Source organism: Zonotrichia albicollis, chromosome 4 (assembly GCF_047830755.1).
Source record: "Zonotrichia albicollis isolate bZonAlb1 chromosome 4, bZonAlb1.hap1, whole genome shotgun sequence".
Lineage (NCBI taxonomy): Eukaryota > Metazoa > Chordata > Aves > Passeriformes > Passerellidae > Zonotrichia > Zonotrichia albicollis.
This window is the reverse complement of record NC_133822.1, coordinates 51,309,698-51,335,974: the sequence shown is the minus strand read 5'-3', so window position 1 is coordinate 51,335,974 and position 26,277 is coordinate 51,309,698. Positions and strand designations below refer to the sequence as shown.

General features: G+C 38.9%; 2 protein-coding genes across 4 annotated transcripts in view; both read left to right on the top strand.

The window, feature by feature from the left end:
- TBK1 (TANK binding kinase 1) overlaps positions 1-20,758 on the top strand; it is a 28,150-nt gene extending 7,392 nt beyond the window's left edge. For both annotated transcript variants that reach the window (XM_005480563.4, XM_014272432.3), the window contains exons 5-21: positions 182-363; positions 1,153-1,313; positions 3,187-3,297; positions 5,031-5,210; positions 6,529-6,725; positions 7,917-7,975; positions 9,107-9,198; positions 9,630-9,731; positions 11,671-11,749; positions 12,613-12,734; positions 12,860-12,936; positions 13,279-13,318; positions 15,644-15,745; positions 15,835-15,931; positions 16,934-17,040; positions 17,354-17,425; positions 18,280-20,758. In XM_005480563.4, the coding sequence (XP_005480620.1) occupies positions 182-363; positions 1,153-1,313; positions 3,187-3,297; positions 5,031-5,210; positions 6,529-6,725; positions 7,917-7,975; positions 9,107-9,198; positions 9,630-9,731; positions 11,671-11,749; positions 12,613-12,734; positions 12,860-12,936; positions 13,279-13,318; positions 15,644-15,745; positions 15,835-15,931; positions 16,934-17,040; positions 17,354-17,425; positions 18,280-18,331 (1,832 nt within the window). In that variant the 3' untranslated portion in view covers positions 18,332-20,758. The remainder of the gene's footprint in view (positions 1-181; positions 364-1,152; positions 1,314-3,186; positions 3,298-5,030; positions 5,211-6,528; positions 6,726-7,916; positions 7,976-9,106; positions 9,199-9,629; positions 9,732-11,670; positions 11,750-12,612; positions 12,735-12,859; positions 12,937-13,278; positions 13,319-15,643; positions 15,746-15,834; positions 15,932-16,933; positions 17,041-17,353; positions 17,426-18,279) is intronic.
- Positions 20,759-21,907: 1,149 nt separating this feature from the next.
- Positions 21,908-26,277, top strand: part of RASSF3 (Ras association domain family member 3) — a 104,870-nt gene continuing 100,500 nt past the window's right edge. The window contains exon 1 of one of the 2 annotated variants that reach the window (XM_005480564.4): positions 21,908-22,367. In XM_005480564.4, the coding sequence (XP_005480621.4) occupies positions 21,923-22,367 (445 nt within the window). In that variant the 5' untranslated portion in view covers positions 21,908-21,922. Of the gene's footprint in view, positions 22,368-22,581; positions 22,613-26,277 lie in introns of those variants that run through there. The other variant, XM_074539795.1, reaches the window with a different exon arrangement.

The window sequence follows — 26,277 nt, the reverse complement described above, 5'->3', positions numbered from 1 at the left end:
GTTTAGGAAGAAAAAAAAGCAACCTGTGGTCATGGTCTTTCTCTTACTGATGTGTCCCTTCTCATTCACATTTCCCAATAAGAACATAAGTGTGTCTTCCTAGCATCAGTTACAATTCAGTGTTTGCACAGAGTGTGTCCCAATGTGTACATGAATTCTGTATTTGTTTTTTCAATTGAAGTGGCTGGGATGAACCATCTCCGTGAGAATGGAATAGTGCACCGTGACATCAAGCCAGGCAATATAATGCGTGTTATAGGTGAAGATGGGCAGTCTGTTTACAAACTTACAGATTTTGGTGCAGCGAGAGAACTTGAAGATGATGAACAATTTGTTTCTCTGTATGGCACAGAAGAGTATTTAGTAAGACCATATGATTTAATTTTCTGTTGAAGAAATTTTTGAAGCCTGAGGCCGTTCATGATTATAGTTGAATAGATCAAGGTCAGGTTGTTGGGAATTAGTATTTAAACCTTTGTATTACAATTGTTTTTATAACTTTCCACTGGACTGTTTCACCTTGGGTCATGCCATCTTCTGCTGGAGTAAATACATCAGCCTTGAAATAATTTCCAGGTCCAGCTTTAACTGTTGCCTTGTGTGAAAGGAGGGACAGCTATATTTTAGTTATGAATATAATTGCCTTTATCTCTGTAGATGTTTTAATTTGTATTTGAGCTACTTGGGTGACATTAGGTGTGGTTAAGATTCATGTGAAACCTTGGCTAACCAAAGAGAGGCAGGTAGAGAAGTATTGAGACAAGCACGTTAGTATGATTTTCTTCCTGCTATGTTTTCCCACATGTGAATCACAGCTGATACTCTCCTCTGCTATGGATCTTTTTTCCATTTGATTTCTGTTGTTTCAAAATCATCAGGAGGAATACTGAATTTCTTCTCTTTTTTAGTGGTCTTTTATACTAGTAGTCACTCTCCAGCTGAATTTTAAAATATTTTTTGCAAACTTTTTAATTAAAGCAACAGTCATACCTAGGAATATAGCGATACTTGTCAGAATGATACAAGCAAGCTTTTCTTTTTTAAAGAACTGCAAGTTTAGACTGACAGATTACCTTGCTGTGAAAGGATAAATTGGGTTTTTTTCTTCATAAAGCTTCATAAACCAATTGTAACTTTTTTTTTTCTCTTTAGCATCCTGATATGTATGAGCGAGCAGTTTTGAGGAAAGAGCATCAGAAGAAGTACGGAGCAACAGTGGATCTGTGGAGCATAGGGGTGACCTTTTACCACGCTGCAACGGGGAGCTTGCCTTTCCGACCTTTCGAAGGGCCTCGTAGGAACAAGGAAGTGATGTAGGTAATTTAGAAGGAGAGTTTGATCTGTTGGTAAATTAAATCAGCCCTTGAAATGCTTTTTACCAAGGAATCCTACACACATATAGAAAAAGTTTAAAACAGTGAAAATATGAAAGGAAAAACACTCTCTTGTTGTGGTATGGCCCCAGCAGGCAGCTGAACATTACAGAGCTCTTCACTCACTTCTCTGTAGTGGCATGGGGGAGAGAATTGTAAGGGTGAAAGTGCAAAAACTCATAGGCTGATCTGAAGACAGTTTAATAAATAAAAAAAACTCCACAAGAAACAGCAGCCCTTGCCTCTTAAACCCCAAGGGAAACAAAACCAAGGAACACAAGTAATGCAGAAAAATCCCCAGTTGCTCATGAGCAGCCACCTGATGCACAGTCAGTCCCTGAGTAAATGCCACTCTGGCAAATTCTTCCCCCCCTCCTCCTTAGCTTCTGAGTCTGAGCAATATGGTGTGGAATGTCCCTTGGGTCAGCTGTCCTCCTGTATCCCCTTTGAACTTCTTGCCTGGCCCCAGGCTACTTGCTGGTAGGGCAGTAGAAAAGTAGAAGAGGCCATGATGCTGTGTAAGTGCTGCTCAGCAATGGTGAAACATGCCTGTGTTATTGACACTGTTTTGGTCACAAATCCAAAACATGGTACCATGCACTACTATGAAGGAACTTAACTCTAACCCAGCCAAAATCAGTAGAAACATTCTGCTTCAACAAGGATTTTACTGTGTGGCACCTTAAGATCTGAATTAAGCATTTAAATTGAGAAAGACCTGAATTGAGTTCCCCCAAAATACTGGTGTTTTTCCACACATCTTTCCTTCAGCATGACACTAGCTGCTCTGTTGCAGTGCCATTTATGTAACTTGGATGCTCAGGTGAAATGATGGTATTCTGAAAAGGGGTTTTGGTGCTGCAAATTTTTGTTGTCCTTTAAATGATGGTCGTACCCAGCAGTCTTGAAATGAGTGCACTACCAATGAGACTGACATTTGAGTAGTATAGTTGTGGAACTGCAGCTGCAGATAACAGGGATGGCTCCTGCATGGAAAACAGAAGATATGCCTATGATGTGACAATTGTATTCGATTCCTGTTTCATCTTAGTCTGGTTCTATTTTGTTTTTCTGTGTGTTGCACTTTAAGAATAAAGCAAGGTGGTACTTGGAACCTCTAACACGTCAATACCATCCTGTTCTGATGCTCCATGTAAAACCGACTCCAGTTTTCTTAGTTGAAGAAATTTTCCATCTTGTGATTTTTTTCACATAAGAATTCTAGTAACTGCTTGAGAGATGTTTTGTATACATCTTGTCCTCCAGAAGAAGAAAGCACAACTGAAATATTCTGTTGCAACAAGTTTATTGATCCTCATTTCGTTTCATGAAAAATTTGCGAAATACTTGCCTGTGCAATACAAAGTTAAACAATGCCAAATTGTGTCCAGATTTCTGGATGTTCCTTCTCTATGCCCGAGCCACTTTGTGGTGGCTGAATGTTGTCTATGGCTGTGGAACATGCTTGAAGTTAGCATGTTAATGTGTAAATTGAACTAAATTGACTTTGATTCATTAATCCTTGTGAAAACCTTTGGTTTCCTTCAGTATGTTGGAAATATCTCCAGAAGTTTTCCCCAAGGCTGAGGTAGACAAAACTGCTTCTCCAGCATAGCTTTTTGTTCTTTACTCTTTTAGCACTGCTCTGTCAGCTTTTAAGTGAAGTTTGGGAATTTTTGCACCATCTACAAATTTAGGCCAGCCTGTCATTTAAATTTGCATTTTTTCCACCCCTTTGAGGATTAGTTACGTAACCTATATATGTATAAGAGGTAGTAGTTGAAGTTTCCATCATTTTTGTCATGTATTGCAGGTATAAAATAATCACTGGAAAGCCTTCTGGTGCTATTTCTGGAATACAGAAAGCAGAAAATGGACCTATTGAGTGGAGTTGGGACATGCCTGTTTCTTGTAGCCTTTCAAAGTAAGTTTGAACTTAAAAATGTTCACAAAGTGTTTCAATGCCACTTGATTGGGCTTTTCCAGTTATTTTCTAGGATTGGGTCTTTGGAGCAGAGGTCTGATGTGTTTTTTTCTTGGAACTCTTCAGTACATCAGTACAGTCTGATATTTGGTTATCAAGTGGTTTTTTTCTTCCCATCTGTCCAAATAGTTCTGATTGCTAATTTACAAATGAGCACATCTGATGTGGTTTGAGAAGAAATACTATTACTGCACTTTTTCCACCCTCAGGAATGAAGAAACAATAACTTTGATGGCCCTCATTTCTTGCAAGAACGTGACTTCAGTCGTGACAAAGATTATGCAGTAGGAAGGAAATTAAAAGCAAAGACAATTCAGAGGCTTACTTTTTGCTAGGAGAAAGGTCACAACAGTGCATTTTAACACATATTTGCATTTTTTCAATTTTATCATCATATTTTTGCTTCATATGTCCATAATATTCAGTAGGAAGAGCCATGGAAGATCTAATTTTGGTTTGATTTTGAAAACACCTCCCATAGCCCACTTACCCATTTTTCTTCCTGAGACTTCTTCCGTACTTTAAAGTTACTAATCTTTCATGGTAAAGGAGAAAATAAGTTGTTCTATGAAGAGACTGTAGAAATAAACCTTTTTGAAAGCCAAATGTGTACATCCTTAAGGGGTGTAGAGTCAAAGTCTGGTTTATATGAATTCATTAGTTTAGAATGTGCAGAATTTGCAATTTGCATGTATTTTTCATGACACTGCTCATTTGTTCCTCTACTTATTCTGGACAATTGAACTGCTTGAAATAATAAAGGAAGGAGATTTTTTCTCATTAAACATCTGCTCACAGTAATCCTTTTAAGTAGTATTCAAACAGTATTCAAAGTTTAGTACTAAAGTGAGTTTGAGCAAAGCATTCACTGACCTCCAATGCAGTCAGCAGTGTGCTTGCAAGCAACTGCAGCTTGCTCCAGAATGTTACCAGTTCTACTGCTGGATTCAGGCTTGATGTGTACATAATGTTAAAATTTCAAGAAGTTGTTCATGGTAATGCACAAGTGGGATCCATAAAGTTCCTTACTATTCAGATGCTCAAGGCAGAAATGCAAGAAATTTAAGCTGACCTTTCTCCTAGAATAGTAATAACTGTAAGGCAATGGGTAGCACAGGGTTTTTTTCAGCATTGAAGCTGCATGTGCAGAGTACTTATTTAGGCCTATCTCAATCAGGATGAATTCTTAGTGTTGACAGTTTAAATAATGAGTCTTTGCTAATCCAGCTGATTTTGATTGAAAGCAACATGGTGTGCTCACACAAGCATCACCACCAGCAAATCCTAAATGGCAGTAGCTTCCTTCAAAATGATACACTGCGCTGTGTGGGGTGAGCTGGGTAAAATGCTACTGGGGTGGTAGAAAGTGGCCTCAGCTCTACAATGTAGACTTAGTAAATTTTATGTAATTTTTGCAGTGTGACTGAAATTTCTTAAATACAAAAAAAAAATACTTGATAGTTAGGCCTGAAAAGGAAAGATGTAAAGTACATGTATTAATGAAAAACAATGGACATTTGTTGCTCATTGTAGGAAAAAAGGCACTCACGTATTCTTTAAGGGATAATAGATGTGTATGCATGAGACAAGTCAAATGAATTATTGTGATTGGTTGCAAGATAAAATGTTCCAGGTAGAACCAAGTTGTCTCATCTCTCCCTGGTGTCCTCTAGGGGTCTGCAAGTACTGCTCACACCTGTCCTTGCGAATATTCTTGAAGCAGACCAGGAGAAATGCTGGGGATTTGACCAGTTTTTTGCAGAGACGAGTGACATACTGCACCGAATAATAATCCACATCTTTTCATTACAGCAGATGACCTTGCACAAAGTTTATATTCACAACTATAACACGTAAGTGCTCTCTCTATTTGTGTTACTTTACTCTTGTTCAGGTTAACAGCACTGTGACCTCAGACCAACAGTTACAAATTCAGTAACCTGTGACCTCATGTCACCAGTGTTACAAATTCAGCCACCTCTCCTTGGCAGTTTATCTGAGGAAGTAAAAGGGCACAATTATCCTGTATAGTCATAGTGCATATAGAAACATGCTGACCAAAAATAAAAATAATGTCTTCAAGCATACAAAGTGTGCAGATTGTCTGTGGTGTAAAACTCTCACAGGGGCTCTGAAGTGGTAATTGGTGCAGTTTAGGATCCTGATTTGGATGGGGTTCACTTTATGACCACAAAGTGCTGATGTTAAAATCTGTAAGATGTACAAACATAAATGCCTTTTCTCTGCTGTGTTACAGATAATACAGAGCACGTGTTAATTTCTAATACACAGATACATACTGTTATTTCATCAAATGTGTAAACACAGTCCTGCCCACTTCAATTTTTCTTTTCTATTCCATCACTTTTACTTTGAGAGAGCCCAAATATTTTTTTTGCAGAGAAATCTTGCTTCTAATTTTTATTATTGTTTACATTATGTGTGATTATTTAACTAGTTGTAGTATTAAGAAGTAATAGTGTACTAGTGCTGCACAGGAGGCAAACTGGTCCTTCCCTTTAGTGTACTGATGGTTTTTCTTCTTTGTGGGAGGTTTTGCTAGTTTGGTTTTTGGTTGCTGTTGTGGTAGTAGGCTTTTGTGGTGGGGTTTTTTGGGGGGGAGAGTTATGGAGGTATTATGAGTTCTTGTCCTTGTATCTATTGATTGCTGTAAATAAAATTCCAAAGTGTCTTTGCTCTTCCTTATCACTGCTGTTTTAGGAAATAATCTGGCTATCTGTTAGCTTACTGACTGAACTTAATTTTTTTACATGTAAAACACCAGACTTTGCTTTTGGAGAGACCATCCATCTCCTTTCAATAAAAGGATATGCCTTAGAAAACTTAAGTAGGCTTCCTTCCCCTCATTTAGTGTTGCCTGTTTTTACTGACCTTCAGACCAGAGCAATTTTGTTTAGACAGTCATGCTTTGGCAGATAATCAGAGGTAGAAAGGAAGTTTAATATTTTCCAGGAAATAGCTTTTATTTTTGTAACACAGCAACCTAGGGTCTTAGGCACCATCCTACTGGTTTTTTACTTAAAAGTCCAGAGCTTTATGTGTAAACCCAGTTCTTAATCAGAAATAAAAGCATTTAAATAATACAAAATCTGAATTGCTGAACTATTGTAGCGAGTCTAACTGCTACCAATTATATTGTTTGTATTATAGAGCTGCTATATTTCATGAGTTGGTCTACAAGCAGACAAAAATACCATCTCAGAATCAAGAACTGATATATGAAGGCCGGCGCTTAGTACTAGAGCCTGGCAGATTGGCACAGCAGTTCCCCAGAACAACAGAGGAGAATCCTATCTTTGTAGTAAGCAGGGAGGCTGTGAACATTGTTGGATTAATCTATGAAGAAGGTATATGAAAGTAATTTCCCTTTTCTCCCAGCTGTCTTTTGTAAATAGTTTGTGTTACTTAATATAATTGTTTTATGTCTGTTATGTCTTAATAATAGTGTTGGAAATATTTTTTTGTTGATATCTGAAGTTCTAAGTATGCAGTCCAATGTTTTTCAAAACTGCTGAGTATCCATAACATTTTTACAGAAACAGTAGATGCTTGTAATGTTCCAAGTCCTTTGAACCTGAACATTTGTGTGCTAAGATGTAGTGGTGCTTATGGAGTTATGAAATGTTTTGAAGCATGACACTTTAAACAAGTAGAAAGAAACATTATAGAAAGTAACTCAAAGCTGGTTCTTTTGTTCCATTATTCACTAAGTGGAAAGTCAAGTTTTACTGGTTTTTTTGAATTTGTTGAATGTGGTTAGCCTTTCAGTTAACAGAGGAGGTCTTTGCAATGTACATTTGCTCAGAAGATAAGGTAATACCATAACAGGGAAAAAAAAGAAATTAAGGTCTTGAATTTCCATTTATCATTGTGAGGCTTTTAGAGGGGCCTATGCCAGAGCCCTTTTTTAATAAATGATGAGCAGGAGGACATGGCTGCAGTTGAGAGGTCAGTGTTGCTTTTTTCAGTATGTCCTAAATCCTGACTGCTCTGGCCAGCTGGCACTCACCCAGAGGTGCTGAAGAGTGTGGGTAGGTTAGCTGTTTGTGGAAGGATCAACAGGGCCTTTATAGTGTGTCACAGAGCCTTCTGAAGGAGCCAGTGAGCGAGAGAACAGAGGAGATTCGGGTGGTGGGGACTGCCTGAGGCTGCTGAAGTGCTACCCTTAAGAGCCTCAGTGAAAACAAGCAGCCATGTGATGAGAAGGGAATGGTCTCCTATGTGGGCAAACGTGGTGCTGAAGAACAGAGAGAAACAGTTGGCTCTCTCAATGGAGAGAGGTTGCAAGTGGAGACCTGCATGAATTCTGTGCCGTGCAGCATGTTCAGAAGTGAGTCTGGAAAAGGAAGGACAATGTGCTGAAGATACCAAGTTATTTAAAACGGTTAAGACAAAGGCTGGTTTTAAAGGAGTGCATGAGAAGCACATGATATTAAAAGGCATAAAAGCAGTGTACAGAGTAGGGAGGGAAAACAATTTGAACTTTTGAAGTCTCTTCTCAAAAATAATAAAATACAGACACTTGTTTTATGTTTCAGTTTTACTGCCTAAAGTACATCAACGTTACGATTTGGATGGGGATGCCAGTATGGCTAAAGTGAGTAATTATCATTTTAAATAATATATATGGATAATGATACTGAAATGAAAGCTACTTAATTTTAAAATTAATAATGTTAATAAAACTATTTTAGAATGCTAATGAGGATAGTGACTGATAGAAATGTATTTATTAACAAAGGATCTAAAAGTATATTCAAGCTGTACTTTTGTATGCAAAATATGGTTTGGGTTTTTTTTTAAAACCAAACTCAAAGTCCAGTCTTCTAAATTCAAAATGCTCTGTTACTGTATAATTCAGTGTTGGTGGGGAAAGGAGCCTTACACTGTGTAGAACTGAAGTGAGTTAGAGGCTTCATACCTTCTAATGGTGCAAAATTTAACATTAGAAAAATAACTCTTGCTCAATAGAGAGGAGTCTGTAGGACTCTGCAGAACGGTGGAATTTCTGTTGCCTCTTAGAAACTTTCAGAATCTGTAGGAGACAAGTAAAGGATGTTGCATTGTTTTGGTTGTTTTTCTAAAACTACTGAATGTATGCACAGCCGTACTTGGCTTTGTGATTTTCACTTATACATGTGAAAAACTGACTGCTGAGGAGCCTTTTATTCAGACATGGTAGTGTTGAAAATGTATGCCCCTTTAAATGCCAGTAATCTTGAAAATTAATTAACAGAAAAGTATCAGTTGATACTAATTATTTAAAGTATTGTAAATTATAATATCTGAAACTTTGTTCTCAATTCTAAATAATACAGCAATCTGGTAAGTGGAACTGGGTAAATTTAGAGAGTCTCTAGCCTTAGAATTTAAAAAAGGGTCAGTTTTTGCAAGTTCATTTTAGTGTATGTGCTTGATTCCTAAAATATTGAAGAAATGTACTTGTAACTTTGACAGAAATAGTAAGTTGAGTCATTTTTGTTTGTGAGATTTGTTTTCATCCCTAACAGGTGCTTCAGCATAACTGGAAAACCCATGTTTAGCTCTGCCTTCATAATGGCTGTTTGGTTGTTGCCTGACTAAAACTTAGGCCAAGTTGCACATTTTAAACTACCATCCTCATGTTGCTTCCTTTTATTAATCTGTGTTGCTTTGCTGTTATGTATTGTCTTGAAGCAATTGTTAAGAGAATGCCAGATCAGTACTTATGCTGGTTTTTTTCCTCCAGGCAGTGACAGGCATTGTATGTTATGCCTGTAGAGTTGCCAGTTCTTTGCTACTTTACCAGGAGCTGATGAGAAAGGGGATTCGATGGCTGATGTAAGCAATTGACTGCATTTCATTATGCTTTTTTCTTTTAATTGAGATATGCCTTGGTTTTCAATACATAATTCTGTCATCTCTTGATATCTTGGAGTTTTTGTTTATCCTTGAGTATGGATAGGCTGAATTTCTCCCTTTTTCCTGTCATTAGGGAAACAATTTTTTTTTTTAATAATTAAAGTGTTTGCAAATTTAATTTCTTTGTGTCTAATGTAAGTCTAACTTCTGGTAACATGCAGATGGAATTGAACAGCTTGCACACGGTATTTTTATATGAGGATTATGTTAATGCATCTCTAACTGAAAACAATTCCTCCTGGCAATTATTGCTGCAGGTATATTACTGTAATACTGATTGCTGGTAGGATGGCAGTTGAATACTTTTATTCATTACTTTATACTTATAGACTAATGCTTCACTTTTTTAGTGAAATAATCAAGGATGATTACAATGAAATGGTTCATAAAAAGGCAGAAATTGTCATCAGGCTGGATTTCTGCAGCAGAAACATTGAGAAAGCTGAGAAAATGTGAGTAGAAGCAGTACACTGTACACATTGATTCTTCATTATCATTTTTAGTGACAACAGTATTATAAGTTATGATTATTTGCAGTGTTTTTGCATATAAAAGTTAAATTTGAGTCAGCATGGATTTTCTGATGGCACTGACTTAAGCAGATTTAGTAATATATGTTGCTTGAGTTAGAGTATTAATTTTGCTGCTTCACCTTATAAGAACAAGTAATTACTAATTAGTGGTAACTGTGTATGTTCTTTTTCTCCTTCTCTGACTGAGCTCATTTGCTCTCACTGACTCTAGAAGCTATAGTAAAGCTTGGACAAAGAATCAAGTAGCTTTGCTTTCATTAGTGCTTTTGCTGCTGCATTTGGTTGCATATGACTTCAAATACTGCCCCTTACACAGTTTTAAGACTGTAGCATTTTCTGTGTGGAAGGAATTTCCATGTTGAAATACAACACAGAGCAGCTGCAAAAAAAAACCCAAACAACCAAGCCCAGCCCCCCTTGGTCCCTTCCCAGGAAGGTGTTATTCTTAGGCAGTGGGATAGGAACTTTAAATAGCACCTCTTCTTAGCATTCTCCTATGGGTGGTAGTTTTCCTATTCTACCTACTGCCAGTCTTTCCCAAATGGTCTCTTAGTCATGAGATTTTCTGAACTTCTCACCAGGCTGCTCTGAAAATGCAGATACCCACAAGGTGATTAACACACACATGTAGAACCACTGGGTTTGCAGAGTAGACTTAAGAATTAGACTTAAACCTGTTGGAGCTGCTATGCCTGTGCAAATTGAGCACCTTGTTCGTAGTAATTGTGGATGCTCAAGGGTTTGACAGATTTGCTCTGTGTGTGCCAAACCTACCTTAAAACCCAGGTGTGTCTGTTTGTATTGGCTTCAAAACCACCACAAAAGCACAACAGTGAAATAGTGAAGTTGGTAACTTGGGAGATAAGACCTGTGCAGCCTAGATACAAATCATCGGGGCAAGAACCCAAACTCCCTTCAAGCCCATTTGTACTAGCTGGCAGGACTAGATCTCGCTCAGTCTGTGTTTGGTTCAGATAGTTTCTTCCTGCATTCTGCCAGAAGAAAGCCACTAAGAAGACACCACTGTCACTTTTGTTTTGTGACTCTGAGTACCTCAGCAGTAGTTTGAAAAAAAATGACATTCATTTGCTAACTGGAGTAGTTCTCATGTGAACAGAAATTTTCTATGTGTTTGCACGTGGTCTTTTGGCCTCTTACAAAGGGGCAGGATTTTCAGTTTGTTTGACTTCGCTAACTCCATAAAAGTCTTCTAAAGGACATGTCCTCTTGTTTGTCCTTCCTTTTCAAGGCTGTGCTTCAATGCATGACAATACAAAGTCTTTATTTGAAAAGGTAAATAAAGCATTGCACTTGAGTGAAGCATGTATTTTTTGAAAGCAGTTGAGCTGTTTGTGATAGTGTTTTTAAAATTAAAATGTACATGGGACTGAAGAGAAAAAACATTGTCCTGAATAATTTATTTGGCACTTGAGCTATGGTCATATGGAAAGTATCAGTATGAACAGATGGTCCTACTATCCCAGCCTTTAAACATTTAACCCAGTAAGTTTTCTTGGTACATTGAAGTATTAGTGTGTAAATGACTACTTTAAGTACCTTTAGTTTGATAAGATTAAAAAAATTACTTGGTGAAGGGAAATAGTCTTCCACTGCCTGTCAAGTACAAGTAATAAAACTAGAATAAAGAATTCAGGAACGGAAATTTCAACTTTTTTTTAACAGTTCCAGTACAGGAAAAAAAATCAAGGAATATTTTTTTAAATCTAAAATCTTTCCATTGTTAGGGGCCACTTAAATTTGTCAGTTTCATGGTTGTTGTTTGACAGATTCAAGAAATACTTCGAGTGTATTCACTGCTTGTTTATTTTTTTTCAACTGCCTTTTTTTTGCTGGACAGATACGAAAATTTGATGCAGATCAACTTGGAAGCATCAGAAGTGGATGAAATTTCAGAGATACATACGAAACTCCTGCGGGTAAGTGTCTGACGAAGTTACACTGTCATTCTGAACACGTGTTTCTACAGAAAAAGCCAAATACACAGTAACACAGGCTTCTGGGAATAACAACTCAGAAATTTCAATGTAGCTTCTAGATTGCCAGTTGTTAAATGTCCATACTAATGTGAGTTTCTTTCTGAAAACAGAGCAGATCCTTTTATATTAGCTCAGTGTAATGCAAATGGGTTCCTGAAAATATATTCCTAATTTCTAAAATACTCAAGAATTATAACATTGAAATATATTTTGCTTTGCTGTATTTTCTTTTCCATTTTTTCCTTTTCTTAAGGAATTATTGACTACTTTGTTGGTTTTCTAAAATATTACATTCATGAACACACTTCAAAGTGATGTGCTTTGAAATGTGCATCATGTTTCCAGACATGAAAGGAAAAATTGAAAATAACACACTGGGAGCAGATAAAAAGTTCTCCATTCTAAAAGGAAAAGATGATTAGTGCATTTTTATTTTGAAGATTGTATGAACTGCAGAGAAAGGAAGGTATGAATCATGTGGATAGATATTATATGAATTCTTAATAAACCAGAAGAATAAGGGTAGAAATAAATAAGGGATTTATGAAAGGGTGAAAGTTATTGTTGAATGAAAGTAAATTGTAACTAACAGAAATGCCAGCATCAAATATGATTCTTTCTTTAATAATACCTTGCTTTATCTGCTTCTAGCTAAGCCTAGGCAGATAATTGGGCATATTTCTTTAATGGAGATCAGTGAAACAAACAAGTTTGTAGTATGAATGTGCTCAAGTAGTAATTTTTCACTTTACCTAGTGAAGATTGTGGTAGTGGTAAGATTGAACCTTCTTGCTCTTATGCAGCTCTCCAGCTCTCAGGGCACCATAGAAACTAGTCTGCAAGATGTCAAAACCAAACTTTCTCGTGATGGTTTACTGTCTGACACCTGGGCTAATCAGGAAGGCATGCATCCAAAAGACAGAAAGTGAGTAACTACTTACTGTTCTAATATGTGTTGAATTCTGCATTGAGTTGTAGTTCACAAAGCTCTTTTATAGGTACTTGAGTTTATGTATAAAACATCTCATTTTCTTCCTTTTGTCACTCTAGTCCAGAAAGGCTTCAGGCACTGCTGTCTTCCATTACAGACATCTACTATCAGTTCAAAAAAGACAAAGCAGAACGAAGTAAGTAATTTATTTGATTCACTTTTAACATAAAATGTAATGCAAGGGACAGGTCAGTCTTAGTTTGACTAGGGTATTAGTGGTAGGTATGGCCAGTTAGCCACAGTGCATATGTCTGTAGGTCCTTAGTGTGATACCATGCTAGAGCCCTTATGAATGAAACACCACTATTAATAGCATAAATTTGAATTGCAAGACTAGAGAGGAGGAAAAACATGTATGACCACTTTGACCTGTAAAAAGAAGGAAACTGTGTAGGAAGTGGATAAACTTAGTAGAGTTTTGCATAAATACAACTAGCAGAGTTAGATTGGTAATGTTTGTCATCTGCTCTGATCCTAGGGCTTCCTTATAATGAAGAACAAATACACAAGTTTGACAAGTAAGTTTTGAAGTTACCATTGGGAACTACCATGATTGCTTTCAGGTCCTCCAAATGCTCTTGCCAATAACCTATTCTATCAATTTTATTGTAAATTGTAACCTCTTTAGGATTGCTTTGTAAAAAATTTCTTTTAGAAATCTTAAATACATAGGGGTACTAGCCTATGATAATGAGGTGCTTTCTGGCTGTCGAGTTTTTTCACTGATAGGCCTTCTAAAAGGCAAATACCTGATTGTTATCTGGGCATGACTGTTTTCTAGGAAGTTCACTTCTTCCCTGGTTTTTTTCAGGCAGGCAAAAGCCCTGAGTAAGATTGAAATAACTTTGAAGCTAAGTGGACATAATTTTCTACAGATGAGTAAAGTGTGGACTAGCTGAATTAAATTCCAGAATGATTTAATCTTACAGGAAATATTGCACACAAAATTAATTTTAGTCCCATTCTCCATGCTTGTTTAAGATTGTCACTCATGCAAGGTGTTCACATTAAGCATCTGTGTGTAACTTGGGTCTCTAAACTCCCATAGTCTCCACTGATTCTATACTGCTGTACTTGTCTCAGCATTTATTCAGTTCCTCATATGCAGATGGCTAATGCCATTTAAATTGCTCTAAAATGTCTGAGACGTGCTCTGAGACTGGGAGGTAGGGCCAAGTCAAATGGGAACCCTGTCAAATGGGCAGGTGGTGAGAAGCAGGGCAGGACACCTTTGCTGGAGAAGAGAAGGTTGTATGGAGTCCTCCCAGTGGCCATCCAGTAGCTGAAGGGGGGGCTGCAGGGAAGCCTGAGAGCCACTCTTCATCAGAAGCTGCAGTTATAGCACAAGGAGTGATGGCTTCAGGCTGGAAGAGGGGAAATTTAGGTTGGATTCATTGAAGAAATTCCTCTCTGTGAAGGTAATGAGACACTGGAACAGGTTGCCCAGAGAAGTTGCAGCTGCCCCATCCCTGGCAGTGCTCTGTGACAGGGGGGTTGGAGCTAGATGATTTTTATGGTCCCTTCCAACCCAAACCGTTATAAGATTCTGTCTCAAATGATGCTAGATGCTTAGGTTTAAGTAAATGAATTATTCTCCTAGTGTCTGGTCGCTTGCATGGTTCCCTAGACTTTGCTAAATGCTGCATGAATTTAGGCACCACTTACATAATTTTCTAAAAAATTTTTTTCTTCCTGTCATGAATGTGGCTTCACTGACAATTACAGGTAGAAAGCTGTCATGCAGAGGGCACAACTTTGCCACTTGATTTTCCCATAGTGAAAGCTAAACTGAATAACTGCCAAGCAGAGGAGAGGGGTTTCTACTACTAAAACCATGTCCTTGTCTTAGTGTATGACAAACTTCAAATAAGTATGCTTCATTTTCATGAAATGAATACTGGTATATTGAATACTGGTTTGAATACTGGTATATTTTCTACCATAGATATATCCCTGGGACTGCACAGGTTTGAGATCCTAAGTCCATCTCTTTTATACTTGATTCACCCCACAGGGAAATGGCAATGGCTTTTCTTAAAGATTGTGTGCTATTATCAGCAGAGGCTGGCCTTTGTAATACTTATTTCTAGGCAGATACGGGTAAGGGAGCAGCTCTCAATTTGAATTTTATTTTTTTGGTTGAATGATAGGTATGCATTCCTGATGACAGTCCAGCTACACTCTATCTACAATTTAATTAACAATATTTTTTATGCAAGACTTAATGAAATGCCTGGACTAGGTGTTGGTCTGCAGTGTTGCAGTATCCCCTACACTTACTGGTGCAATGCATAGCATGGCTAGGCAACTACACTGGGACTACTGTCTGCCACACTAACAAGAATTGGGGTTTGTTTTCCTTTCTTTTCCTTTTCTGCTTGCTTCTTTTTCCTCTTGTCATAAAATTAGGCTGACACAAAACTCCTGTTCTTTTTCTTGCATGTATGTTACTCAATGCAAAGGATTATTCATATATGCTAGAAGTTCCAAGTATCTGCAGTAGGCAAATATGAAATAATTAGGACTTTTGTCCTTTCCATTTAGAATTCTGAAGTATACCAGCTGACTCAAGGAAGACATTTGACCATTTATTCATATACAAATATGAATACAAATACAAACAAAGTGCTTCAAATAATTTTTTTCCTCCATGCTAGGATATATTTTTGAAACAAATTTTTGTCATTTCCTGTAGAATGTTGAGTTCTCACACATTACAACAGCCTGAATAAAGGTGGCTGCACAGATTTTAAGTCCACAAACCTTTCTCCAAATTTCAGAAAGTTAGAGTAATGGGGTTTTGAAAGCAGTATGACACTAGTTTGGTTGTTTCTCTGTTGCAGGCAGAAGCTGTATTTGCATGCTACAAAAGCCATAGCTCTTTTCAAAGATGAATGTGTCAGCAAGTATGAAACATTTTTGGACAAAGCTGATGACTGGACAAGGCAAGCTCTTGATTTCTCTAATGTTTGGTAATGTTCATTGCACCACTTTTATATAAGCAGCTCTTAAAAGAAAACTCTTTTTCTTTTAGGAAAATGCTTCACACAAGGAAGCAATTACTGGCTCTCACCAACCAGTGTTTTGGTATTGAAGAAGAGGTGTCCAAATACCAGGATTATATAAATGAGGTAGAATGCTTCAAAATTATGGGAAGCATTTGCATAGTTAAAAGACTTCCACATATTTTCATGTCAGTAGTGTTGCTAATAGTGAGTCTTATATTAATGCAGTTGTATTAGAAGTGCTGTATGTGGTCTGCAGTAGCTTCATTGCCATGTCATATTGAATGGTGGTTTTTTTTGAATATATGAATAATGTGATTTTGTGAATTGTAACTTGATTTTGGTGGGGCTAGTTTGGTTTGGGATGGTGTTTTTTTTTATTTGCGTGGGGTTTTTTTGGTGGACTTTGTGGGTTTGGATGATTTGGGGTTTTTTTTGATAATGTTAGCAATTCCCTCTCAAAAAAAAACCAGTGCAAATGGATGTGGGTTCATTGACAAATGTTCTGTGCAACTGTTACCATAATATTTTCAGAGCACCTAGAGGATTATCCTCATTCTCTTATGAAATATAAAAATGCTGCTTACATATTCAAGATGATGGGATACAAACTTAAGGATGTTAAACTGATGATTTGGATGGCGACTCTGCAGGGTGCAAGCTTATCAGAATTACCTCAGGATTGAGAGAATAAGAGCATTTTCATGTAGTAAAATTATTGTTTTTTAGAAAGGAAAAATAGCTATTGCTAATTGTAAAATCAGTTTAGGAATGGTGGACAGCAGCATTTTACTTGTTATTTGTACTTTAGTTGCACCACTAATCCATTGATTGGAATCCTGCTGCCCTAGGATATCTAAAGACATAACAAACAGATAATTCTTCCTTTCCGGAGTTTATTATGAAAGTATTAGATAAGAAGATGGAACAAACCAGGGAATTATTGGTCATGTCAATACAAAACTTGCTGTTATGATCTCATCTTGGAGCTTATCGGCCACCTTAGTACTGTAATGAATTTATGACATATCATAACAACAGAGAATTTAAAAAAGGATTTTAAGGTGGCCATCAAGATATACATGACAATTTCTAATGTAACTTACATTTCCTTTTTATCTGTTACAGTTACAAGATGCCCTGCCACAGAAAATGTTTGCAGCTTCCAGTGGAATGAAACATACGATGAATACAGTCTATCCAAGCTCAAACACATTAGTGGAAATGACTCTTGGGTGAGAATTTTTTAAGGGGATTGATGTAATACTGTATGCTTGCTATACAGGGAAATTTTTAAAAAAAAATTAAATTGCTTAGTGATTGTTGTATTAAGATCAAGAATTTTAGATTGCTATAGTGGTGGCACAGATTTGGAAGTGAGTGGGGGACAGCACTAATGTATCATCTGTCTCTTTGTAAATAAACAACTTACCTGTCCCTTATTGTGTATGTAATGGCAAGTTGCTGAAAACTGTTGTGGTGAGGGATCAGAGCAGGTATCTATACCAATAAAAACTTAAATATTTATTTTGCTTCTGGTTACTACAGGATGAAGAAACTGAAGGAGGAAATGGAAGGTGTTGTTAAAGAGCTGGCTGAAAACAATCACATTTTGGAAAGGCAAGCATTTGTTTTCCCTTTTGGGATGGAAACTAGGGGGAGCCTTCATTTGGTACATTTAGATCCAGAATTTAAAGTAAGGGAACAATTCTTTAATGTCTTTAACTGTAAATATATTTTGACCTGTTCAAATGAGATATAACAAAAAAATAATTGCTTAAAACCTTGTAACGGGGCTGGGTCAGAATGATCTTACAGCAATTTTTGTGGCATTTTTGTTTCATGTTACTTTTGTTTTGCTATAAATATTAAAATATAATAAAATAATATATAAATAAAATATAAATATAATAATATAATATAAAAGATAAATATAATAATAATTCCTGTTGCACAGATGGATCAATTCTGATTTTAAACACAATAATGTTGCAGCAATGCAATGGTGCCTTTTAATTCCTCCCATTTAGAAGTTATTTTTGACAGCCATGGAATTACACCAATCTGAATTGATGATTTTGCAGTTTTCAGATTGCTTAAATAAAGTGAAGAGGTAAACATGTTTCTTACATTACTGAGAGAGTATTGTCATTATCACATACAGACTGATTTTGATTTTTTTTTCCTATGAAGATGAGAAAATATGTAAAAATAAGTATCTCTTGAAAGTTCCAGGGTAAATTGCTGGTAGAGTGGAGTTTAGCTTCAATCTGAATTAGTTTTGTTTTGTTCCCCACTCCCAGTCCCATACTTGCAGCAAAGCTTCCTTTCTTCCATCTTCTTTGCAGATATAAAAGTTAGTTACAAATGCTTCTCTTGGCATGTAACAAGTGAAAGGAAAACCCCATAAAGAAATTAAAGATTGATTCTATAGTCTAGTCAACCACCTAAAAATGTACTTTTTTGTGGTTTAGATTTGGTGCCTTGACTATGGATGGTGGCCTGCGGAACGTGGACTGTATCTAGCTTCCAAAGGACCTGAAGAGGACTTGTAAATTTTTTCAAAGGGAAAAAATACTGTTGGGACAGTTGAAAGCAGAACCTCTATCCAGGATTTTTTTTTTCCTTCAGCAGCTGTATTATTAAAGAAAATGTAAATATGTATAATATGTAAATACAAAAGAAATATATATCTTTTCTTGGTCACTTTTAGGATAGAATAACTTCTGGCAGGGAATTGAGCCCCTTGGAGGATCTCTGAGAAGTCCTGAAGGGAAAAGTATTGTTGATGAAATTGACATTTGTCTGCTTTGAATATTGCCCTTTTTTTCAGAATGCAATTTAGTCTTCATTGCAAGAGGACTTGCAGTACTCCAAAACACCTTATATAAAGGGTATTTTGGATTAACTCCAACAACCACTGTTACGTAGGAGTCTAGCTGAATGACTGTGATCATCACAGAACATGATGAATGTTTTAAATGAAATGTTTTTAAATGAATGTGAATAGGGACTAAGAGTGCAGATAGGACAGAACAGAAATGCATTTCTCTTTCCTTCACATTCAAATTGTTAGTTCTCTTCTACTTGAGGAAGCAAATTCACAATATTTTTTATGTTCTCTAAATATTTGGTGCCATGTTGTCTGTAATCGTTTGACTGCTTAGTATATGGAAGTTTTGCACTTCAGGTTGTCAGAATTAATGTGAAAGTCATTTTTTGGAGTACAGCATTTTCAGACTTTCCCTGAAATCTTGTTGCTCACCACAATAATGGGTACTTAAAATGGCTTCTTCTTAATCTTATTTGCAGGTATAATTTTTTAAAAAGGTTAAAAATTTGGTATGAGAAGAGTTTGTGGACAGACAGTAGACTGGACAGTATCACACCTCAATAGTAACTGAATAGTGGAGAAAAAGGTACCAGTCTAGATTTGAAAAGGGACCACTCCCACTGCTGCCTTACAACTTTGGTACCAAACGTTGATGGAAAATTTATTTATTTTCCATCATCAATAGTTACTACTTTCAGTGCTACATGATTGGGATGCAGAGATGCAAAGTGAAACATTCTGCTCCAAAATACATAGGAGATAGAGAACAGGAAATCAAAAAATTCTGGAAACATCCCTTTGTTTGGATACTACAGATGTACATACTTGTTTCAGATGAGCATGCAAGTATTACAGAACTCATTTCTTCCTTGTGGAAACCTGGTCATGGATGTTCAGTGGTGTCAATAACACTTCTCATTGCTGCATTACACCTGTAAGAGCTGGACCAACTATATTTAGAATTTTCCATAATTACTGGTGGAACATTTAGATGTAAACTAAACAACATTGACCAGTGATAGCATCTGGTAGTTTTGTGGTGCTTATTCCCTGCTTATCTGTCCAGGTCAGAACACAAAGCATTTTAATTTCCTTTTTGGAAAATATTTGGAGAGAAACTTAGGAAATTTATAAATGAATGTTTCACTTTAAAAAAAAAGGAAATTTGCTTGCCTTGATGTCCAAGACCTGCATTCCAGCATTCTTGGTGAGAATCAAAAAAGGGAATTCAAACATTTTTACATTCATGTGAGCAGCTTCTGTCTCTGTCACCCAAAAAATCTAGCTATGCAAAAGGAGTGCAGCAGTTTGTCACATATCTTTCTTTGGCATTCTTAACAGTTTTAAAATACTGGAATTATATCTAACGGGAATGTTTTAATGCCTGCTTGTACATTTGTTCATTCACATCCACAGTCTCACTGAGTATCACTAAAACACATGAATAAATGTTAAAAGAATTGGGCTCTCTAGATGTGCATAAACTGTATTTTGTTTCCAACATTATAACACTTTGTTGTTTCAAAGTTCTTAATCATGAAAGAAATCAAATGCTAGGTGGAATATATAATTTTCAACTTCCTTATACTGAAGCAGTCCGAAAAAGAAAGTTAATTGTAGTATAAGTATAGTCTGTATGTTGAAATATGTGCAGCATTCTTTTACATGTTTGAAATTTTTTTATTATATTTTATGTTCATTTTAAACATTGCTGGCTTTAGTCTTGCTGAATACATCAGTAATCTTAATCATGTTAAAATTTCTTTTTCTAAAGCAATTTTAACAAAGCAGTAGCTAAGGAACTTGAAGTAATCAGTTCATAATCTTCTGATTACGTTATTATGAAGCAAATAATTTTTCAAGTCAAAGCATAGTGTTGTACCATCAACTTTTTGCTCAAACTAAGTGTCCTGATGCTATGAATCTTGCTATTCATTTGCCAAAATAAGTAATAGAAAGTAATATATGGTTCTTCTTCCTGAAGCTGGTTTACTGGTTTGGGGGGTTTAGCTGAATATATTAATTATCTGTTACTTGAACAAACCTGTCTTCATATGAATTGTGAAAATGCATGAGTGAACAGCTTAATGGCATAAATACATCACCAACCACTTATTGTACAGTGTGTACTTCTGCCTTTTCATAATTTAATTTTCTGTTAATTTCAGGACATCCTTACGAGATTTATTTTCTTGTAAGCACAGTAGAGAGCCTGAAACATGAAGTTGCAAATTGCAGCTCAGTTTGCATTATCCAGCTGTTCAGAAAATGTGCCCTGCTCAACAGAATCACTAGCATTGGCAATATGGTAGAGCCACTAATTCTTCTATTTTTTTTTAACTTCTTGGTTGATATATGTTCTGAACTACATTAATTCTTTTAATGGTGGTAAAAGTCCTAGTCTCTGCTCACTGGTAGAATTCAAATCAGTTCTAATGTAGTCAGTCACTGTAGAAGTGGTAAATGTAGAACAGTTCTGGATAGGCCTGAGCAGAACTGGGGAAAAGGGAAGTTGTTGGCTGAAAGAAGGGAGTACTGGAGGAAGAGGGAAGCAAAAGTCTTTGGTAATCTACAGGCTGTTCCAGAAGATCAGCATTCACTGTGGCTGTGGTGAAAGCATTATACATTATTAATATAAACTGTTATTGAAACAAAAACCCAGCCTACAACGTTGGTAAATCCTTTCTAATGGTGAAGAGAGGCAAGTGCCAGAACAGATTGCCCTGGGAACAGCAATACCGTTTGAAGAGGGTTTACAGGAACAGATTATGTTCTTGAGCTCTTGTGACCGATTCTGCCATTGGCAAGGCTTCATGACCTTCTATTTTTCTGTGTTCTAAATAGCTTTATTTTTTCATCAGTCACCAAAAAAAATGTGGTAGGGGTAGTATCCCTCAGTGGAATTTGATATTTTGTCACTGGTACTAGCTCAGGCAGCAGTAGCTGTAGGTGCACATCTTTTGGAGAACTTTGCTGCCTGTGTGCAGTAAGGCCAGTGAGCTGCTGGCGTGCGGGAGCCGGGCAGGGGGCAGTTCTCCAACGCTGTGCTCCCGGAGCTCACACAAGTGTTGGAGGCAAGCTCTGACCACCCCGGCCGCCACAGCCTCCCCACGCAGGTGTGGGTTACAGCAGCTCTACCCAGCCCTGGGAAGTATTTCCCCAGTAGCTGCTTTAGGGAAGGGAGGCAGATCATTTTAATGAAGCTATTGAAGCGCATCCCCGGCTCTTGTCAGCTCTCCCTGTGCCCGGGGCTGCCGCCGCATCCCGGAGCGCGTTCACGCCGAATGACGCGGAGTGTGTGCCTGCCGGGCGCGGGGCGGCGGGACTCGGGAGGTCGCGGGGAGGACGCGGAGCGGTGCAGCGCCTCCTTCGCCCCCGCCGCCTCCCCGCTCCCCTCGCCCGCGGCTGCCGTGTGCGTGAGGCGGGCAGAGGCGGCGGGGCCGGCGCGCCCCGCTCCGCTCCGCATGGCGGCGGCCGCGCGGCACCGGCGGGAGAAGCCTCGGCGGGGCCGGGCGGGGACCCCGCAGCCGCCGGACGAGCCCGCCGCCCGCCCGGGCCCCGCGCTCGGCGGCCGCCGCCGCCCGACGCCGCCGCGGCTCCGCCACGTCCGCACCATCTTCGAGGCGCCGCCGCCGCCGGAGCCCCCGCACCGCTTCGGGCCGGCGGCGGCGGGAGCGTGGTGCGACCTGTGCTGCCGCTTCGTGCTCTCGCAGGGCCTGCGCTGCGCCGGTGAGCGGCTCCGGCGGGAGCGGGCCGGGAGCGGCGGGCCGGGGGGACGGGACACCCTCACAACACCCAGGGGCGCGGGGCCGGGTGAGGCGACTCCCGCTCCGCGCCCGGGAACGCGCTCCTCGCCCAGCCCCGACCGGAGCCGGGGTTTCGCCACGTGAAGCGTCGGAGCACGACGGCTGCCGAGAGGGAGCTGAATTGCCGGGACACCGGCCTGGCGTGGGGGTGGATGCGGGGTGATCCAGGTAAAAGTGCCCCGTCCCCGCCCGACAGGAAGGTAACGCGGGTCACAGGTGTGCGGAGCGCTGCCCTGAGGGCTCGGGTGTGCTCCCAGCCCTGCCGAGAGCCATCCGCTCTGCTCCCGGGTGTGTCCTCACGGCTCGGGTGTGTTCCCAGCCCTGTCCAGCGCTATGCGCTCCGCTCCCCGCTAGCAGGGCCAAGCCCAAGGCAAAGCTGCGTTAGAGTGTCGCGTGTCCCACGCACACAGCATGTACATGCAGGTCCTTTTGCTCTCTGGCCTCTGGTTCTTAGTAGGCAAAGGTGTGTTTTCCTTTTCCTGCATAGAAAGCAACTTTCCTCCTTTGTGCCCCTTTCGTTACCAATGCCACACTCTAAAATACAGCTATTTCATTCACCTTCTAGCTACTGTGCTTAACAGTAGGACAACATACTTTATATAGTGCTGGTGAAAATTCCTCTTTTGCCATCCCTTGATTGATTGAAAAGGCTTTGGCCACGTTGTTGGGCTTCATGGTAACCTCGAGGGTGATTTCAGCATAGAACTCCTTGGGCACGTTCACTTTGGTTGGCTGTTCCTCACCCTCAGCTGCAGTGCTGCTGCACTTTCTAGGACAATCTAGTGCTATCCCTAGTGGTGTGACATGTTCAGGTGTGTGGTTTGCTCTAGATTTACATCACTGAGCCTTTGTTTAACAGCTGGTATTTGAAACACAGGGTGGAAAAGACAGGTCAATCTTCTCTCTTTTTTTTTTTTTTTTCCATCTTAAGGAGGTGTAATAACCTCATACTGTCCTTTGCTGATAAATATAATTTATGTTACAACACACTCTTCTCACGGTCACACTCACTTTCAGTAGCTCTATTTTTACAGTAGTTCTTGGAATGGAAATGTTTTGGCTGTGAAAATGAAATACTTTTTATTTATCATTTGCATTAATGTGCTGTTTGTTCTGACAAGATGTGTAGTGCACTGACGTGAAAATAGACCTTAGAAATAATATTTTTTTTTAATGATCAAATGCTCCATGACAAGGACTTCAAGTGTCACATTGGATTATGTATCTTCCAGCAACATTTTCTCAGAACAATTACAGCTTACAATGTTTTTCCTTCTCCTCTGTGACAAGCTCAATTTTTATGAGGCACAGTACTTCAAGCTGCTCTTTTAAATTGCTGTTTAAGTAGCAGAGGAAACATTTGACTTTCATGATCTAGCATGAATATAATGTTTAGAAGCTGTAAAGTGCTATGCCGATGAAAGGAGACCAGCTAAGAGCACAAGGGCTGCTTGTGAGAACCTCTGTTCTTGCCCACTTGGCAGGAACAGTGAGTGAGCCAGGCTGGTGAGCCAGGCTGAGAAAGTGCCTGAGGGCAACAGAAACAGGGACTGGGTCAGGACAGCTCAGCAGACCTGAAGGAGTGTGGGACTGGCTGCCCTCCTGGCTCAGAGTCACTAAAGCCACTCTGGCCAGATGTCAGCCTACACCCAGAGTCACGGGCTCCTCTGTGAGCAGGTGAATGTAGGAGAGGCAGAAGTCCCTGCTTTGGGAAGGCAGCAGGCACGGCCATGCTCAGCAGCTGAGGTGTGTCTGGAGAGGCCTTGAAAGCTGAATTGGATGCATGCAGGACTGTAGCCAAATCTGTGGCCTCTGTGGTGACCTCTGGGAAAATGCCATGGTCTCCTTTGGGTATCCCTTGCAATGCAGAGATTACAACAGAGGTCAGAAGTACCTTTCAAAGCTTTTAGTCTGCCTGGCAAGGTGTGACAGTGCTGGAAGTTTCCCAGATAAACCTATGCTTTCCAGAAGCCACTTACTGTCATCTAAAAAGCCAAACAGAACAGCATCTTCCAGATGGGCATCTGGTAATAAAGAGGGATCTACATACTATATTCTCATTATTCTGAATCACAAAGACACAAATACTATATTTATTTACCTTGCCTGTTCTCAGTACTGGTTGAAGCCAGATCAGACTCACCAGATCACTGCCATTAGACATGATCCATGTCAGATGTGGTGAGTGTAGTGACAAGGATAAAATGGCATGAGAAATTTCCTCTGGGATAGGGAAGCAGTCAAAAGGCACATCAAAGGAGTAATTTTAAAGTATTTAGATACAGACTTTTTTTCTGAAAGAAAAGTCTTTGACTTCTCTATGGGAATGGGGATTTCTTTGACTGTGTCTGTCCTTCCTTCCCCACAGTGTATATGAGGAATTCCCAAGCTGAGCTTCAGGAGAGGTTAGGCTTTACTTTTACCATTTTTCAGTGGGTCTGTGCTTGTCTTAGGGTTTTTGTACACTCCTTGGTGTACCTCATAAAGAGAGGTGTAGTCCCTGAACTACCAAGAAAAGATCTTTCTGCCTTTTGTGAGATTTTTGTTTGGAATTCACAAGTTTTCATGATTCTGATAAAAAAAATCAAAATACTTTCATTTTATTTAGGGAAGATAGATCTGAACAGAATAAAAAAGTCAAGATTAAGGATTGTCTATTTCAATGCAGTGCACAAGGTGCACATTATTCAAGCAATTTATTTTTTGAAAAGCAGTAAGGCAGTGCTGATATTCCTGGACCCCAGCCCAGAAAGAAAGCCAAGTGTAATGAAATCCCTCTGGGAAGGATACTTTGTAGTATCCAACTTCTTGCTGTCGTTTTGGATTCCTTTTCAAGAGAGGCTTAATTGGTTTTGCAGTTCAGGTTTGCTCTGTTATTCACCTTTTCACCTTTGGGTGAAAAACCTGGTGCAGATGCAGAATTCCATTGCCTGGCCCGACTTCTCTGCACAAAGTTGTTTGAAACAGAAGCATCAGGATTATTCCAGTTTATACAATGGAATGGTGTACAGTAAAAAGTGGGTTTTGTTTTCTAGCATTCAGTTTTTCTCTCAATCTGAAGGTAGTCTGGAGTGAAAATGCTCCATTTCTTATATCTTATTGATGGTGTGCAGCATTATGTAGTGTAAGAGGTTGTTGATTGTATCAACATGTCATTTGGCATTTGAAAAATGAGGCATTTATCATAACTTTGGGTGAAAGTCTCTACTGCCAGGCTATGAAATACAATTTCTGAGCAGTTTTACTTTCCTCATAGTCTGGAGAGCAGACTGGTGGTGGGAGTGTGAAAGGAACTCCTTTGTGGACCATTTGTTCTGGACTTCCTAGTTAATTTCTGTAACTTTTCTTTTTCTTTGCATTTTATACTTTCCCATTGAACCAGATGAAACCAAATTAAACCTTTTCAGAAGTTTTACTCTTCACTTAAGAGAATATAAGAGAATATAGAGAATATAGAATATATAGAAATTACAGGTCCTACATGACTTTCACTTCAAACTTTCTAAAGATATTTAAGCAGATGCTTTGGAGGTACCATGAAAACTAGGTGGCTCCTTTCCTGGATTTAGTGATGGGACACATTCTCTTCTCTACATTTCTTTTTTAACCAAATTTTCAGTCTTTGTTTTTTGAGCAAGCATTCCGTGGGAAGCACCGTGTCAGGGCTTGTCAGGACCTTCTCTTTGTTTTTTCTCTGCTCAAATGGGTATTTTGGTGGGAGCCTTGTTCCATTTCTAACATGTTTTTATATTAGCTCTGAATATTCAGTATCTGACTCTTGCTTTAGTGCAGTTGAAGAACAGAGGTGTTATGTTTTGATATGTAGTATGGCT